Source organism: Formica exsecta, unplaced genomic scaffold (genome assembly GCF_003651465.1).
Source record: "Formica exsecta isolate Colony F162 unplaced genomic scaffold, ASM365146v1 scaffold108, whole genome shotgun sequence".
NCBI lineage: Eukaryota > Metazoa > Arthropoda > Insecta > Hymenoptera > Formicidae > Formica > Formica exsecta.
Genome location: NW_021848419.1, coordinates 501,269 through 520,877, shown reverse-complemented (window position 1 = coordinate 520,877; position 19,609 = coordinate 501,269). Strand labels below are relative to the sequence as shown.

At 40.0% G+C, this 19,609-nt stretch overlaps 2 protein-coding genes across 2 annotated transcripts in view; both read right to left on the bottom strand.

Moving 5' to 3' along the window:
* LOC115234867 (trichohyalin-like) overlaps positions 1-1,145 on the bottom strand; it is a 1,959-nt gene extending 814 nt beyond the window's left edge. The window contains exon 1 of the mRNA XM_029806229.1: positions 3-1,145. Within this exon, the coding sequence (XP_029662089.1) occupies positions 3-1,145 (1,143 nt within the window). The remainder of the gene's footprint in view (positions 1-2) is intronic.
* A 1,572-nt stretch (positions 1,146-2,717) lies between these two features.
* LOC115234610 (lysine-specific histone demethylase 1A) overlaps positions 2,718-19,609 on the bottom strand; it is a 104,851-nt gene continuing 87,959 nt past the window's right edge. The window contains exons 5-8 of the mRNA XM_029805803.1: positions 6,272-6,564; positions 5,554-5,766; positions 4,828-5,026; positions 2,718-4,321 (exon numbers count right to left, since the gene is read on the bottom strand). Coding sequence (XP_029661663.1) covers positions 4,137-4,321; positions 4,828-5,026; positions 5,554-5,766; positions 6,272-6,564 — 890 coding nt within the window. The 3' untranslated portion in view covers positions 2,718-4,136. The remainder of the gene's footprint in view (positions 4,322-4,827; positions 5,027-5,553; positions 5,767-6,271; positions 6,565-19,609) is intronic.

Sequence of the window (19,609 nt, the reverse complement as noted above, 5' to 3'; positions counted from 1 at the left end):
GATTCGCGACGTCTCATCTCTTGGACGTACCTCTGTTGCTCCTTGAGCTCCAACCCGTAACGAAACGCCCTTTGTCTACTCTCCTTCCGCTCCATTGCGATCAAGTTGGCGTTCATCTCTATCTGCCTCTCGAGAGCTTCTCTCTCCTCCATCTTGAACCGTTGTTCTTGCTCATCCGCCTCCTGCTTCGCCCTCAGCTGTTCCTCCCGGCCGCGAAGGACTTCCTGCGCAGCGCGCTGGCGAGCTTCCTTGAATTTCCTCATCGCAAGGTTGCGTCGCTCTTCGACATCCCTGTGCGACTGCTCAACGATGGCTTCTACCTCTAGATTCCGTTTGACCTCTTCCTGCCGCAAGTCCTCAAGATACTTCAGATAAGCCAGTAATTCCGCCCGAAGAGCCTTCGTGTCCTTCTTCGCGCTTGCCTTTTCCTTGGCCAATTCCTCTTCGACTAGCATGTTGAATACGCGATCCACCGTGGCCTCTTCGCGAGCGCGCTCAACGAGAAACCTCTTCGCCGTCAGAATCTGTTCCTCCAGTTCCCTTTTCAATTTTTCCCTCTTCTGCTTTTCCGCTTCGAGATTCTGCAATTCCGCTCGACGCACGTCTTCCCACAACCGCTCCAGATGTTCCCGTCGTTCGTCCTGTTTGGCCCGGTTTCTTCCCTCTTTTAGCACTAGCCTATCCTCCACTTGCCTGGTTAAAGCGAGCGCCATTTCTTGCTGCGCTAAAGCACGCTTTTCGGATTCCTCCGTCTCTTCGCGCTTTTTCGCCTCGAGCTCCTTCAGCATCAGCTTGTGCCATAAATCGTCCAATTCCTTCTCGGCTGATCTCTTTGCCTCGTTATCCGCCATCTGCGCCACGTTACATCGCTTCGCGTCGATCGCCCGTCTCCTTGACAGCTCCTGCTTGATATCTGGACACGCGGCAAGATATTGCTGCATCCGTTTGGCAGCCACCATCGCCTCGTGTTCCTCTTCGCGTCGTTTCCTCAGCTCTTCCGTTCTCGCTCGCATTTCCTCGAGTCGCGCGTCCTCACCCCGCCGCGCCTCCTCCGTGATCTCTCTCGTCAGATTCATCTCGTCGCTCAACACGAGATCGCGCAGCTTCTCTCTACGCTTCTGCAAATTCTCCTCGTATGTCGACATGTCTGAGGATTAGTCGTTGTCGCATTAATGATTGGTAATTATCCCCGTTCAACAGCTCCCATTACACAAATGACGATAATATGTCGAATCCAAGCAGACATAAGATATAGATTTATGTGTAACGAGTTGCGGTTAAGTGATAAATAAGTAGTGTCTAAAGTACGTAATCTTATCACTTTTTAAATTTTCTTTGAAAACCTGATATTAATATATAATTATTAATATTAATTAATAATTAATATCTAAAATTAATTTTGTAAAATTAAACATAGATCTCAATTACAATTTTGTATAATTAAAATCTATCAAAATTCAAGGAAAAGTAAAAGACGGAAATTACATGTATGATAATTACAAAAAAATGTAGATATATTTTTTTGTTTTCGTCCATCTTTTACGCTCATGTAAATAATAAAAAAAATTATTGACATCTGCTTCAATACCTTGTTGAACTCGTCGGCGAAGATTTTTATTCCTGATCTTTCGATCAGTCTCTTTCTCAAATTCCAAAGTTTTAAGAAACTGTTCATACTCCCTCTTATCCTCCTCCGAGCCCTCGAAGATAGATTTAACATGGTACTTTGCGACCTGGCAATTTCCGCGTTCGCGTAACTTGTGCCCGTAAGATATATTTGCCGTACCGGTAACATCAATGGGATATTTTCTCGTTTTCGGTAAACTGCATTGTACTTTAGGTAACGGAAGTAGACTCATCTTTTGAAGTTAATCATAAAAAAAGAAAAAAAACGATGAAAGGAGACCTGATACGACGAGATACCTCCTTTCTACAGTATTATTCACCGCGACAGATCCGATAGTGCGTGTTCCCTTGCTTGTTTGCGGTGATGGTTGCTATGATACGCTCTCTCATCGAATTATTAATTTCGAGAACGGAAGAAAGTAGAGGATAAAAAAGGAATAGGATGCAAAATTTATTCCATTCGGTCATAGGGGTTTTTCTCGTTCTAGTGACAATAACACAATATATACGCGTACACATATCGATGTATTCTCAATTTCATTGCGAATCAGAATATTTGGGGATTTCGAGGGGGTTATGGATTATTATGATACCTTTAGAATTTTGGTAAATGCGTTTCAAAGTTACTTGCATTAGTGGAAATCTGTACACAGTTCGAAATAATGCGCCCGCGGCGATGCATGCAGTGTAATATCCGTACCGGAATGATCGAATATTCAATATTACCAAATTAGACAGGATATCTAATATGATGACGCGCGCGCCGATGGAATGGTTACTATATAAATAGCGTGCACGTTATTAGATATGATTAAACCAACATTACAAATTTGAAAACAAAGGCATTTCAATATTATCAATGGCTGCTATTGCACTTGCCTAAAATTAATATTCCTTTTTATTTTCGACGCGATATAAAACTGAGGCGAACAAATTTTAATCGAATAAATCCTATCTCAATCGCGTTTATCGAAAATGCAATGCGCGCCATAATGAAGACTTATTTCATAAAAAATAACGTAACAATTATAGTATAGTATAGGGAAGCAAGAGAGGAAACGCTCTATTCTATTATAGGTATTGTCGATATGTGTATAACAATTCTCTTTTAATTGTAATATATATATAAATTCTCTGTTACATATATATTTTCCACATATATGCATGTGTCAAATCTCAGCTGCAACACAGTATAGTTTGTAAGTTTGTAATTACATTAATTATTTACGTAATCGCCTGAAACGGTAGAATGAAAATTTCTATGCGCTTTACTTGCGCAGGAATGTAATACATTATATTGATAGTCCATAACGTAACTTACCTTAAAATTATCTTTTATAACTGCTGCATTATTTTATAATGATTGGGTATTTGAGATGGGGAATATAAACAGAAATTATTTATAATATAATTAAAGAAAATGGTCCAAACGCACGCAGTTAAATGCAACAAACATTCGAAGAAATCTCGATAGCTTTATCTGCTAGCAATTTTGATAGACTTAAATCTTGAAATTCAGCATATGTATACAATAAAATACGCTGCGATAAACTAATATTATGTAAAAATGATTATAGGTCTATCTTTTTTTTTTTTGCTATATTAAATATGTTTTATATGAATATAATTAGATTCGTTCTCTATTCTGATTGTTCTATTATCACGAAATAATATATATTGCATCATAAAATGATATATCTTTATGGCTTTGCATTACTTCGCACATTTTGTGATACAGTTTACGTTGGTTCACACACAGTTTCGAGCACATCACTGCTTTTCTTATTTATTCGAAATATAGATATTGATATATATAAGTGTACGTATGTATAAGTGCACGTTTATATAAATAATACCTTTCAATTATACAAAAATCATGTCTTGTATGTAGCATTTCTATATAGCATAAAACTTGTAAATTCTAATAAATCGTATAGATAAGTTAACAGAAGCATAATTAAAAATTGGGAGAACGAAGAAAATAAACAAGAGCATGTTATCTATTATACGAAAAAGAAAGTAAAGGATTACTTAATCTAAGCCATAACAAATACTTATTTCTTTCTATGGATAAAAATATAATTAATATAATGTAAAATACATGTATAGATAATGGAGAGACAAAATATTTGAGCAGCATATACTTGCGTGCATGGATAGAGAGATGTCTGACAAACGTGATACACCGCCACAAAAAATTGAGCATTTCGCAAATTGTCAAGTTATTCTTTCAGTCAATCCTTTCAATCGAATTAATACCTAATCGGATCAAGTTACTCACCGAGAACGATCGCATAAAAAACGTAAGCTGTTGAAATAATAGCACTAACACAACGAGCGCGTTTTCCGTCGTCGAGCTGTCACAGAGACCGAATTGTCTCACGGAGAGCTTTTCTTGTATCTCTTTCACGAAAGAGTTTCGAGAAAGAGCTCTCCATTTTCTCCTCGGAGCTTATTCGCTCAAAGAAAGACAAAAAACATAATAGCGAGAATACTAAGACGCAAAAATACTAAGACGTCGAGCTACTGCCGGTGCTTGCTGACGTGATCCCCGGAGCTGGCGGAGCGGATGCTGCCATTGTCGGTGGCGCGTAAGGACTTCCGCAAAGCTGGTCGGCTATACGTCCGCCTTCACGAAGGCCGCTGAGAAATGCACCGTGTACGGTAGCCGGATAATTCCGTATAGTGTGCTCTCCTGAAAATCGCGCCGTATAGGTAGATAGATCAACGTGCGCACACTTTGTCGAAACGACTGTCACGATGTGACATTTATCTCGTATTCGATTTATCAAATCTCCGCGCATTATCAAATTTAAAATTTATATTCGTTAAGGCTGTTAAAATAATGCTGCAAAATTTCTCCTGACATTTATCGTCAGTTTTTCGTTAAATTTCAACGAGCGTCAATCCAATCTGCTTACGCGATAACCGATATTTCGCGAATAGAAGCATCTTCAAATAGCGTCAACGAAATTACTTGTGTGCACACAAGTTGGAAAGGCGATATTGTAGCAAGGCAAATTGCATCGTGCGCATCAATCGGAACGTTTTGGAAACGCTTACGTTTTACGCAAGGATGCAAATAACATTCAAATGCAAATACATATTCATCAATGGAGAATTTGGAGAGATCTAACTGTTTGAATTTCTCGTAGTTTCGCTAATGCGCGTTATCAAATATAGAACGGATCTGATGTTTACCTGCGAAAAATACTCTTGGCTGCGGCGGAGGTTGATTGAGCATGTGCGGGGATGACACAGGCGCTGCTAGAAGATCGTAATCACTGCCGGAACTGCCGACCGCGACGAAGCTGTAAGATCCTCGTGCCCAAGGATCCGCGCGCCACCTTGTCACGACGCTTTCGCGCGGCTGTGGAACCACTTGGTTTCCAAAAATACCCTGCGAGAACACAAAGACGATCCCCCCCTTTGATTTTTCCTCGTAAAGTAAAAAAAAAATACCAGACGCAAAGCATTAAGATTCCTTTCGCGAACCGTGTTATAAAATACGTATCAGAAAAAGTCGAAAAAGATTATGACTCTTATAATAATAAATATATCATATTTAACAATACACAAATTAAAAAAATTTAATATGTTTTCGTACAAATTGATACATATTTTAAAAACTTTGAAATAGAAAAAAACTTATGTATTCCTAATTTTTAAATACAAAACAAATTTTTAAAATTTCGTCTAAAGATTTTTTTTATGAGTGCTCGATTCAAATATAAAATCAGATCTTTAAATTTCAAGATATGATATGATATGATGAACTAAAAAATTAAAATTTTTATTTAAAGAAATTGGCTCGCGAAAAAGGTTAATATCGGCGAGGCATTTCGATATGCTTAAGCTGAATAAGACCGCTGGGGTCTGATGTACCCTTCACCTTTCGCGCGCCAACTAGAAATTTCATCCACTTACTTTCAGTACGGCGATGCAACGGCCGACGATAACATCGTCACTGACATTTTCCATTACGCAAGCCGCTTCACCGGCGACGAGGGCCAGCAGGACAGGCGCCTTGTATAAGTTCCAGAACAAGAAGAGCTCACCGCGCGACGCGGTGGTACTTCCCACGTGGCCGAACAAATTGGCCGTAGGATCCCAGAAAATGCGCTCGAAGCATAATACCACCTGAAAAATTGAAGAGAAAATTATAAGATTAAATAATATACCGAGATACACGGAAAAATTTCGAGAGAAAATTTGCAGAAACAATTTCAATCTTAATATTTATATATTCAATAAGTAATCAAACATAATTTTTCAAATTTTAATATACTTAATACCATATTATATAATTTTGAATATTTCATAAAATTCTGCTTTTTATTATATTCGAGAAAGCGTCAAATTTTTTTATATCTGATCAAGCTTTAATATTAAATAATTAATCTTGATTTATCAAGATATAAAATTTTTATAAATTCTATTATAAAATAAAATAATACACATTCATTACTATTGAATTCCGTCATTGCGTGATTAGTGATAAGACTTAATACATGATTATGCAGTCCTAAATATTTTTTATATCAATGTGCTCGACAGAACATCTCTCAGATCGCTTTAGGGGTGACAGCGACTTGTCCAAGACACATACAAGACATAGACACACACATAAGAGATCGACGCTTACCTTATTTAAATTGCCAAAGCCAAGTCGTTGAATCGCCTGAGACTTCCAGTCCGGAAGCTGCGGGGTGAAGCTGACCCCGGAAGGCGGCGAGGACGTCTTGAGGACGCCGAGGGGCAACGTAACCAATACGGCATCCGCCTTATAAACGGTATGATTTGTGTGCGGGCTACGGGAGGGTGCGGCCCAGACTTCCACGCCGTTTGGTCCGTATCGCACCGCTCGGGCGGCTGTGTTCAATCGGATATCGAGGCCTTCCGAGAGAGCAACAGGTACGCAAGAATAACCGTTGCGAACTGCAAAAAGAAGGGCAAAGGGAACGGATCAGTATTCGGATTTATCGCAAATATATCTCCTATATACTGCGAGAGATATTTATTTTACACCGTGGTATATATCGCGCGCGCAAAGGGTATATGCGTAGGAGGAACCTACCCTCGAGGGTGGCGAGATTAATGCCATTCGGAAGAATAGTCACGTACATATCGCGGGAGATGGGGCACGTTTAACGAACTAGGTCGTCGCGTAAAGAGAGTTTCGTTATATACGTTCCTTTGATTTCGTAGATAGGTAAGTAGGTACGGCAAAATATGCTGAATTGTACCTCGCGGTAGCTTTTACATTCAGAAGAGAGGATCAAATCAGGAACGGCTCCCCCATTCGTCGTATCAAAAGATACACTCTCCCTGACAAACGTAAATATCTACTGTAGCGATGTTATATGGGATGCAATAGGGAGCCCCATTATGACTTAATTGGATATTTCGCATTACGTGCGCTTAAATCAGGACACACCTAAATTCTCGTAAGCACCATCTCCCCCGTCCCCTCCGGTTTCCCCGTAACATCGAGGCGTGTACTAATAATGATACACAGGCGTCTCCACTTAGGTGGTTAATTATGTTGATGGCTACCACAGTGCTAACAAGCACTCTCCTCTCTCTCTCTCTCCCTCTCTCTTTCCATATCAGCGTTGCGTCCTGTTTCAGAGATTTAAATTTACGCGTACGTTATGTCAGGCTGAAAGCCACAATAATTTAAATTAGCAGCGTTTCGGGACGTGCCCGCGCGCGCCTATGCATTATCGCGGATATTTCGACTGGCCACGGTCCCTTCGAGGGACCGGTGTACATATTGATTACGCGTAACGTGTCGAACGTGTCCGCGAGATACAATCGGCGAAATGTTGCCGCAACCTTGGCCGGCAGCTAATGGGATCTATCGTGTTCTATCGCCGGGTTTGGACGATGGACGCGTTGCATCAGCCTCCGGCTGGGGCTGTCGATGTTAACCCGCCCGGGATCGATAAATCATGACACGTACACGTATAACCGATACGACACCGGCGTCGTCGTTAAAAATTTATGTGCCGACGCCGGTATTGTAAACGTAACCGGAAATGTTCCCAAAATGCCGTGTATCTGCACGCGACAGCTAATGACAAACCGCGCGATGAATTAGTCGCTACATCGTTCCCGCATCAATCCCCGTATCGTTCATCGTACGCGGATTAACGCGCGTATGATGTTGATAGCGATTAAAAGGAAAATATTTCGTACAAATTCAACGCAATCATAGAAATCGCCTATATATACATCGGTGTATATAGACGCTATTTTCTTCTGCAAAAAAAAAAAAAAATGTGAGTTTCAATAAAATATACGCACAACGATTGCTTTTTCCATTTTTTGAACGAAAAAGATTTGAATTGTAAAAAAGTGATGCAATATAAATAAATAAATGTATATTTTATTTTACATTTTCTATATTTTTTGTTCTTTAATATTTTATACACAATGAATAATATTTTTAAGAAAAAAGTATTATGATTAAAAAATTATTTTTCTGCAGAAATATTATGGTACGCATATAAAAAAGATAGAGACTAGTAAAGCGTAGTATTATAGAAATTAGTGCGTTCTTTTAATAGAAAAAACGCACGATGTCACAAAAATTAGAATAAAAGAGAAAAAATATTTCTATTATGCTATACTTTTTTAAAGAAACGCAACTTGGATTCGATTAATTAGTATTCGACTATCGCTCGACGTATCCTATTACGTCTGACGTTGATTTAAAAAATCGTTTATAATAAACGGGGGAATATTCAACAGTCGTGAAGCGATCCGAATCCATGAAAATTATGGTAAGTCGGCTATCTCGGCCTAACTTGGGAGAATGGGAAATTAATTCCTCGCCACACGCAAGAGGGAGGATGAATCCGCGCAGATCCGAAATCGTTAATGGGGAGGATAAACTGATCCATTAATCTCGCTTCTTCTGATCGTACGTTGAGCATGCGGAGGAATTCTCTACGACGGCGTGCGATCCTCCGGAGACAGAAAAAGAAAGAGTGAGAGGAAAGGAAGAGAAAGAGGAACTATCTCTGTCTCTCTCTCTCTCTCTCTCTCTAAATGTCTTCGTGAATTTTTCTCTCCGACGAAACGCGATGACTATCGTTGGCCGAGCGAGCCGCACGGGACGACGCGACTTTCGTCGAGGAAAGGCAAATATTTAGAGGGCAGTCTAGCATAGTAGCCGGGGAGATCCGTTTTGCCTTAGGGTGGAACAAACACCGACCGGCTTCTTCTCTCACGGTAACGGCAAGTAAAGGGGGATAATACAACCAACCGCCGGGACAGATCGGGCGCGGGGGAGAGAAGGTCGGGCCGCCCCTGAGATACCCTTCTCCGGGGCACCTTTTCTCGTTCTATCTCGACCATCGGTCCCTTATACGCCACCCTCTCGTCCGCGTGTCTTGTCTTCCGTTTGATCTTTGCTCGCAGTATTTTTTGACGGCGAGTCGAACAATTTGTATGCTTGCCCCCCCCCCCTCCCTCCCTCCCCTTGCCCCTCCCGTGGTGGTTTTCAATTTACATTTAAATTGGTTGCTTATGGCGTTCTGTCGTCTCGACGGGAGTCGAACTGAGAAGAGAGAGAAAAGGATAGTCCGTCGCCGCTGCACACGGGGAACAGTCAAATACTGAAACGGCCTCGCGAACGTGTGGCGGAACTCTCTTGCCGGGTTCAATGTACCGGCGCCGGTGCTTTTTTGCCGGATACGAGAGAGGAGCGCGCAGGCCCTTCGCGGGAGAAGGGACGACAAAGAGAGAGAAAGAGAGAAAGAGAATGAACGAAAGAAAGAGAGAAAGAGAGAACTCGCAGCGATGCTTTTCTTGTTCACCCATCCGTTATATCAACATTCCGAATCGCGACTCCCGAAGGTATATACGGCGGAACGCGCGAGCGCGAGGACGAGAGTCGTTCTTCTCGTTCGGCCGCTTCCGCGCCGCGAGAGGTTTCGGAAGTTCGACCGAGCGACGCCTCCGCGTTTCGTTACTGACAAGATCATCCTGCCGACGATTACTGGGGCACAAGTTTGCCGAAAGATTGATCGATCATTGGAAAGAACATCTGCGTGCTCTTGAAAATAAAAATTAGAGAAAAAAATGTATTTTTTTATATATTTTACATGTTTATGTGTGAATATTTTCTTAATTTCTTTTTTTATTTAGGTGCATAACAATTTTATTTCAAAATTTAATTGCATGAAATATTTTTTCCGCGTTTCCTTGACATGTTCATCGAATTAAATTTACATTAAGGAAAATGTAACATTTCATATGTTTAAAGAGATTTCATTTCGAATTTCGACTGCTCAAATATATGCTTTTCCCAAGATCGCTCGACATATTCAGCGAATTAAATATGTACTATATATATGTTTAGAGCTTTTTCTTAATTGTATTTAAATGCATACTATTTTGTTTCGAGATTTGACTGCATTAAATATATATTTCTAAAAAATCACACAATTGACATACGCTCACCGGATTAAATTTATGTCTCTCGAGGCTCTCGAAACTCTTTCCTGAAATGGCGAAGAAGTTTTACCATTTGAATGTACATAATGAAGTGTATATAGACGCGGTGTAAATAGTCGGGAAGTACGTAGTGTGAAATTCGATACAAGTCGCCCGGGAACTTCTTTTTTATTCCCTTTCAATCTCACGCCTCGTGAAGGAGGTGCTCGCCCGAGCTTTTCTTGCTCACCCATCCGTTATATCAACATACTAAATCGCAAGTCCCGGAGGTATACAACGTGCCAGCTAGGCAACTGTTGATACCTTATAGATTGGAAACTTCGGTAGTGCGAGGTAACGCGGAGAGGTTTTCGCCCCCATAGCTTCGTGCATCTCGCCCATACATCACCTTATTATCATGCTGTAATTGTATTTTTTAAATGTATCCAATTGCATCTTATACCTCTACATCGTGATTCGACGTGCAATAATTCTTGCTATCATTTCATCGATACATGTTTCTACTGGTAATAATAATCTATGACTAAATGTTATATATTGTTTTATTGAAATTTATAAAATGTAGTTAGATTGCATTGAAAATTTTGCACGATACAGAATAGTTTGTATGTGTAAGGATTCCATTTCAAGGAAGATATATACTCGTTGCCTCTATTAATTTTCCTAAATTTTATATAATTAAAAAAAAACAAAAAATAATTTTATATTAATTAAAATTTATATAAATATGTTTTGAACACCTATCGAGCGAAAAAAATTTAATCGCTTTACGCAAGCTATTGTAAATAATATCTGTAGTTATATGTATGCAAAATTTCATTATGTATAATAAGATATTAATCTAATAATAACTGATAATTATGCAAATGTATGCAAAAAATAGCATAAATACCGCAACGTGTATACAAACCATAAATAGGATGAATATATAAATCGCGTAGCCATTCTCTATGCTTATACAGGGATCTTCACGGTGTATTTCTCCCCTACCTCTTATCCGTTATGCCAACATTAATTAAACGTCGTGACGATGTAATATGTGGCTCGAAGGGGAGGATGGGGAAATCAGTGCGAGGTTGCCTTACCAAATAATGTCGGTTATATGTGCTATTTGGAACTACATATTACAATATATATATATCATGAATATTGCCAAATTCTGAAGTTTTGCATAACGCGTTTTGCACACTTTTCTTGCACGAGAATCGAAATGTTAAAAAATAAATATTACATAACATAAATAATATAACACTTCAATATTATCCTGCCTTTTTTCCTAAATATAAAGCTAACTGGTATTTTTACTTATCGATTTATCTAAATACATACTCTGTTATCTTCCAAGATTCCAACGTTTAAAAAATCAGCATATTTTCCTGCAAAAACAAGCTCTTAAAAATTTGATTACGTCGCAGAAATATATCTCGTATCTGTAACTCGTATCTCCGTCCATTCGTGAATTTAGTGAATTTAGCGACGACGTTCTGTGTAATTTGTACAGATAGAGATAAAGTTAATTGGAATCGCTGCGCGATATTTATGGTGCTCGCAAGAGAAATAAACGCCTGAAGATATAACATTCCTAGATCGCGCTACTAAGTAACATAAGGAGATCGATATCGGGAGACGCAATTTATTACGATTGTCATACATTCTGTGCAAATGAGCTTGTATACCCTCTTACATAGATGTTTTTTCGTGTTTTTACGAAACGGTAGCGATTCTACACACGCCATCATAGCTGTGTAGATGTTAACTGTTCTTCTAAATTACGCGCAGTAATATCAATCCTTGCGATATCAAATATAAAAGACTCATAGATATTATCATAAAATTTATCCCTCTTTCCATATTACAAAATATTTTGCAAAAATATATAATTAATACGCATATGTGAATGAGAATATTTTTCTTTTATATTTAACGAGTCGAAAATACAAATATAAATCATATTTATATATAGTATAGCAAAATCGCTTGTTCGCCTTTTTTCAAGATGTGCTTTCTTTACAATTTAAGTTTATATAGTTTTTAGCTTTTATCAATTAATTTGTTTTTCGTATTCATCTTGCCTCTTATACCTCTTTTGCTCAATTTGAATAATTTTCGCAGTATACGGAAAGAACGAACAAACTTTCTCTCTTTCGTAGGATAATTATCGCGAAACTGATTCGCGTTTGACTGCGCTCTCCGCGAAAGTAGCGAAATTATACCAAACCGGTTTGAGATGCTGGAAGATGCGCCCAACACTTTGCGCCATACTCGCATAATTGGTAGCGAGCGCAAACGCTTTTTAAGGCTACTTTGTATTTAATCGAATTTTCGTGGAACTACTGACGATGAAGCTACGATCCTGGCGAAATACGGAAGCTACTTTCCAGCCAGATGTAAGCGATAAAACGGGCGTGGCCGTTGGGAGGTTTGTGATAAATACGCGCCAAGCGGGCCAGTGTAAATCGCTACAGGATATCGCTAAAATTAAGCAACCCGTTCAATTTAAGAGATATTAATAAGTCTAAATTACGCGCGCGCAGCCCAACGATCGCGGTATTCATGTAACCTGAATATGCATATGCATGTTGCGCGCCGAATATTTTATATTTCTTGCACCTCGCAACTTACCGAATTAGCGGTAATACGGAAAGAGAAACTTTATTTTTTCGTTGGCACACCGTGACATATAATTATCGTAATAGCGAGTCGCTTATTAATACATTGTTGACGGGACGTCGACCGGTTAGGGAGTAATCGATGTGTTCGCATGTATCCTCCATGAATCACAAATAAGGTAAATTTAAACAAGGTGTATCGAAATTATCGGAACCCTTTAAATCCCGATTTTTTCACCAATCGATTTAGCTATGAAAAAGCATAGTTATATGTAATATAAAAGCTTAAAATCTTTATTTTTGAAATTTCCACAAAATTTTTTGAAATTTTTGTCAAATAATTTTAAATATTTTTTTAAGAAATAAATATTTGTTACCTATTTCTGTTTGATTTCATGGCATCTTATCTCTTTTCAGATCGACGTCGTCACCGGCAATGGCAACTTACAGCGTGATTAGCGTGATGTCGACATGTACACATCGCATAGCACTGTACCCTCTTCGTAGCGTAAAAGCATAACTTAGGGAGAACCGTCTGCTCATAATTATCAAACGCTCCGTTTGTCGCGGTTGGATAATTAAACCCGGAAATCTCCGAGTTCGTTCACCGCTATCGGTAGTTCCTCGATTACACTGCGGTAGTACAGAGAGGATTAGGTGGCCGTGGCAATTGCGAGGACTAAGTAAGTGGATTAGGCGCGTGCAACGGAACGAAGGATAAAGAAGTCTGTGAAGGGAAGAAGGCGCGAGGGAAAGGGAACGAAGAAGAAACAAGACGAGGCGGTCAAAAAGGGCGGAAGGCGGCGAAGCAGCTCGCGGGGGCCTCGCTCGCCCGGCACAAGAAGATATTTGAATACGACTATACCGCGAGAGTAAATCGTCCCGTCCGCAAACGAGCAGCGAGCTACACAAGAAACGCATTTACCTGGCCAGATGGTGGGGCGGTAGGAGGCCCCCGGGGCCCCCGGGAAAAAGGAGAGGAGATCCCGCTCCGCGAGAAGGAACGGTGCGGTTAGAGGAGGACCCCGGTCGGGGTCCACGGTAAAGTCTCCCCTTCCCCCTCGTCGCGCGAGAAAAAGGGGAGCTCGCTATCAAGCGAGCTATCTCCCACCATCGCGTAGCAAGTTGCACCGTAATATATAGGCCGTATCTCAGGCCCGCAAATTGCCTTTTTAAACACAACAAGACGGCCGTGCCCCCTTTCAATTTACGCGGGTCCCCTTTTCGCGGCCCATGCCGTTTGCCACCCGAAACCCCTGTCTCTCCCCACCAAACGGTGGTCCCTTATATCCCCCTCCTGTACGCGGTCATACGGCCACCCTTCGCGCTCCCTTCGCTCCACTCCGGTCGTCGTCGACGCCATCGACGACTCCCTTTTCACGCACGCATATCCTCCACGTGTGCACGCCCGTAAGATTCTTTGAAAAAGGCGTGCCGTATATTATCGTTGTAATTACAAATGGAATAATCGGATACAGCGTCACGGCTACCAAAGGGAGGAGCATCTGTGCAAACCTCCCGAGGTGTCGAAGGGATACTTCGTAAAGCCAACGCGAATGGCGGCAAGACTTGCTCTTTCAAATTGATGTAAATACAAATTTATTTCGTAATGCTGTAATTTGACATGCTAGATAAACCAGTGCAATTTTACAATCTGTTCAAAATATTTTAAAAAATAAAACAAAAATTATATATTAAATATATTAAATATTTGTCGAGATATATATAATAAATATACATAAATGTACATAAGAAATAAAAAAAAAACATAAATAAAAAATCTAATCATGATTTAATATCGAATAAAATATTTTTATATTATAATATATTCAATTTTTTCTCTATGTATAAATTATAAATTAAATTTCTTTACTTTAACGCGAAAGACAAAATATTACGACAACGAGCAGTTACGAGTCAATAAATACATACATACGTGCCTCTTGCTTGCATTATCTAAACGCATTGACAGTTTGAATAGGTGTTAATATTTATACATGCTTGTACATATTTATTCTCTCTCTCGGTAAATTTACATTGCCGCGGATCAAAAGACGCTGGCAAGGCAAATATGTGTTTTGTTCGTGACTGTGTTTTGGGATCGTGAGATTTTTATATGAGTCTCTCTCACAGACGCGCGTTTGACGCCAGGTACGAGAGAAACATGAAATATTGCACGATACGATTGGATTGGATTCTTACTGTGAGCGTTATATACTGTCATGAGCTATAACATCGAGAATGAATGAGCGAAAGATACATTTCAACGAAAGGGAGGCGAATGTGATAAAAAATACATTTTTACTGTAGTCACGTTGTTACAGAATCCTCACGCGAATGAGGGCATAAAGTCTATCAGGACAGTTCGTTTGTTTTGTTACATTTCGTGCATAATGCGCTTCCGAGGATAAACGTAACGAGACCGAGTGATATTCATGCCACGCAGCGATAGAGAAAATTATTACGTTTACCGAGACAGAGAGAGGAGAGTGTTTACGTGCGACGTGAGAAAGGCATCGCGAATGTTGACAACCCGAATCGACAGCCTGTTTTTATGTCATCGGGATAATTACACGCGATATATTTTATATGAGTCTCTCTCACAGACGCGCGTTTGACGCCAGGTACGAGAGAAACATGAAATATTGCACGATACGATTGGATTGGATTCTTACTGTGAGCGTTATATACTGTCATGAGCTATAACATCGAGAATGAATGAGCGAAAGATACATTTCAACGAAAGGGAGGCGAATGTGATAAAAAATACATTTTTACTGTAGTCACGTTGTTACAGAATCCTCACGCGAATGAGGGCATAAAGTCTATCAGGACAGTTCGTTTGTTTTGTTACATTTCGTGCATAATGCGCTTCCGAGGATAAACGTAACGAGACCGAGTGATATTCATGCCACGCAGCGATAGAGAAAATTATTACGTTTACCGAGACAGAGAGAGGAGAGTGTTTACGTGCGACGTGAGAGAGGACGCATCGCTAATGTTGACAACCCGAATCGACAGCCTGTTTTTATGTCATCGGGATAATTACACGCGATATAATTCGATCCCATTAGAAACGTGAGGGACGTTTCCGACGAGATGCTCGTCCGGTGAAAAAAAAATAGAAATGCACATCCCGAGGAGATTTTAATTTACAAACGGAGGCACAGGGAGAATAGTCGATGGGTTATCGAAGTAAAATAATTAAAGAACAGGAAAAGACAGAGAAAACGCGTGGGAATTTTAATCGTCATAATAAGACGTCAAGGACTTCTTCTCCTCCTCTCCCTCTTCTCTCTCTCTCTCTCTCTTTGCTTCTCCTCCTTCTCAGCGGAAGAAAAATGGGCTTACCGTGTAGTTAAACGATCGCGCGGTTGACTCGACAAGATTGTCGATTTATGTTTACATACTCGTTTTACGCGAGACCTCGATAATTAGAGTAGTTACCCTCAATATATATGCCTGTACGCGCAACGTGCAACTAGCGAGGGGAGATGCCCTCGCTGGCAGCATCGACGGATGATGCCGTGAGGAGATTTAAAAATGGAAGGACGAGGAGTGCCGAAGGTTTAAACGAGGGGCGATTAATTCCTCGGGGGGAAACGTGGCCTGTGAAATTGGCGTATAGTCTTCTGCACGTTATCTTCGATCGTAAAGCATCGTCATCGGCCCAATACACTTTGCGCGGATCGCTTATTCATCCTCCTCTCACAAGTCAATATAACCGTGCGTCTCTCATCTCTCGCTCTTTCTCTCTTTTATTCCGTCGAATTGTCTCGAGTTCAGGATGAAGCGTCGTGATTAAAAAAATGGAGGATCTCTTTATATTCGTCGATTCGTGCGATTGAAAAGTCCTCTCAACGCGATGCGTACACGCGAGATAACGTAACGAAACAAGCTCAAATAATCGATAATTAATCGCTGTAATAATGAAAGTATTAAAGTAATTAACGTTTACGAGCTGAATGCATCCATTTGCTCGTTTGATTCATGTCTATTCACATTTAGTATCAACGTTCATTATGCAACGTTTATTATATAATTTGCAAGTAATTGGATTAATATTTACGTCATACGAATGTATTGAAAATATCATGAAAAACATGCATTTAAAATTCCGCAGAATTTTTGCGTATTTCATGAGAATCGGACGACACTGCACACACACACGTATATCTCTTTCACTAAAGATAGGAAATCACAAAAGCAGGTAAGAAAGAACTTTGCATATAGTAAGGGATACTACGTGATAGTGTCATTTACGAAATTTATCAAATATTTTTAACATTTCATAAAAATCTTTAATATAACAAGAAGAGAGAAGAGAAAAAAATAAACATATAAAAACAAATCTCGATAATATCGATAACTATTATTAGACGAAGGTACATATAACACATATAAATTTAATAATAAATTTTTAAACAACTTTTTAAAATGTTTGAAACAATAAGTCAATTTCGTGAGTCACTATATTATCTGAATATATTATACCAGCTGCGTCGCATAATTTGAGCAATAAAGATATAGCGTAACTTTATTTTCGGAATTTCCGTTTCACTTCATACATAGCCGCGTGAATCGATTCAATTATCCGTACATTGAAGGGGCTACGATAACGATAATAATAACGACATCAACGTAACTGCGTGAGATTAAGCTGCGAGACAATGGCGAAATTGCATCGTATGAGAGCCGAGGAGGCTACACAGACATCAAAAGGCGCCACGTCGCGACGGATCGGCCGGTTCGTAACGAAAGAGCGGGCGTTCCCAAGCCGTCGTCGGGCACGAGGAGGTCGACAATGAAGACTATGAGGCGAGGCATGCAGGCTGCCGCGCGCGTAATTGAGTTAAAATTATTTTCACCCGGGCAGACATATACGGAGCGGTCATTACGACGGCGGTTAGCGGCCGTACTCGCGATCGAGGGCAAATAGCTGGGCCGAGAGAACTTTCCGGGTGGCGACTTTTTCTGGTTTGATGGTCACTGTCGGACCAAAAGAGAGAAAGAGAAGGAGAGAGAGAGAGAAAGAGAGAGACAGCGATCAGATGAGAGGCCCACTTACGCGGGCAGCCTCTCGCGCGCTCTCACCTCTCGCGCGTCGCTCCATCAATCTCTCGTAACCTACCGCGTGCCGTTTTTACCGGCTTGAAATTTATTACTCCGCGGATTCTCTTTCTTTCTCTCTCTCACACAGAATGAAGGAATGGCTACGAGCTTCTCGCGCGCAGGTGCGTCCCGATATATATGTAATAATATGCTCTGCTTTCCTTCAACCCCGCTCCGTTGGGTGGAAAAGAATGCGGATCTATATTCCGATAGGTTTCTTTTTGGGCGTCGATTGAACACAATGACTCGCAGCCTCCCACGCGGCTTTTTGACGGAACGATCGCGGACATTTGGTGGACGAGAGACCGTGGACTGTTCGGTTTTATCGACGGAAACTCGATTGCGGCCGAGCTGTACCCGATCCTGAGGGGATACTGCTCGGAGTTGAACGTCCGAGATTCCGAGCGTGTGTGTATGTGTTCCGTCGACTATGATTTTTAAATCAATCGATGCTTACCTGACCGGAGAGTATCGACGCTTGCTTTTTTATGCTGCATTTATACTAGGAATGCGATGAGAGGTACGCTTTTGTTCGTTAAACTATTACACACGGATATTGTACAAGTTTTGATGGAATGAAATAGATAATTGTGATCCCGTTAAAAATGGTTTATCGAAAAAGTACAGCGTAAAAATTCCGTTAAGATCTGATAGGCGAAACACTAGTTTTTATTTGATCGAACTTTCGAATTTCAGCGATTAAAAAGCGTTCCATATAAAACCGAGCGTAATATAAAATATAGGACAAATTCTGCTATTGATAAAAAGAATGTTATTTTTGCTCGTAATTTATAATATTACTATTTCACGTGCGACGCGTCAAATTATGTATAATTTAACTGCGATCTGCTTTCGAGAAAATAGCTTCGTCCATCCGCGTAACTTGTTCTATTTCACTCCCATTTAATGCGAAACGGGACGCATTCATTATAATCCAACGATTTACACAACGTGTGCGCGGCGTACAACAGCACATCGTAACTTTAACGCACGGACCGTTAGACTGTCGATTATGTTCTGTAATAGGCACATATACGGCGAGTGTTTTCCGGAATAAAAAAAAAAAAAAGAGAGTACTACATACACACACTGTACCCTTAATATATATCAGATTATCTTCGATCGGCCTTATAACGATACTTCTCCTCCCCAACTTGCTCTTAACGAGGCTGCCGATTTTTCTGGCAGCCTAATGGCGACTTTCTCCCGTTTGTTGTTGCGCACGATCGTATCACGCTCGAGAATTAATTAGTGTCAGCGAATTTAAAAGGTCTGCGCGAAATTCTCACGAAATGCACAAATCTGCACGAGCAGATTCCAGTGCCTCCCGCCGCACGTTTAGAAAGGCGTCATTAACGTTGTAACGAAGGCGAGCAATCTTCATACTCATCTTAAGAGAGACGAGGATCGGAATATACATTGCATAATTATGTTTAAAATTATCTAAAAGTGTCCATGCCTTGAAAATGTCTCTCCTTGTGTAAAGTTTAAGAGAAAATTGTGTAAAATTAAAATATAATTTCATGGAACTACAGTCGCTCATGAAATTTATCAATATTTTAAGAATCTCTTAAAAGTTTTTAAGGTAATGAGAAAAAAGGAGAAGAGAGCAAGCATGTAAAAACAGATTTTTATATATATATATTATCACACACATACATACAGAACATATAAATATATATATTGAAATTTTCGAAACAGTTGATTTATTTCTTGAGTCACTATAATTCTTTTCATTTTAAGTCTATATTATTATTAACTAAAAGTATAATAAACTTTCATATATATATATATAT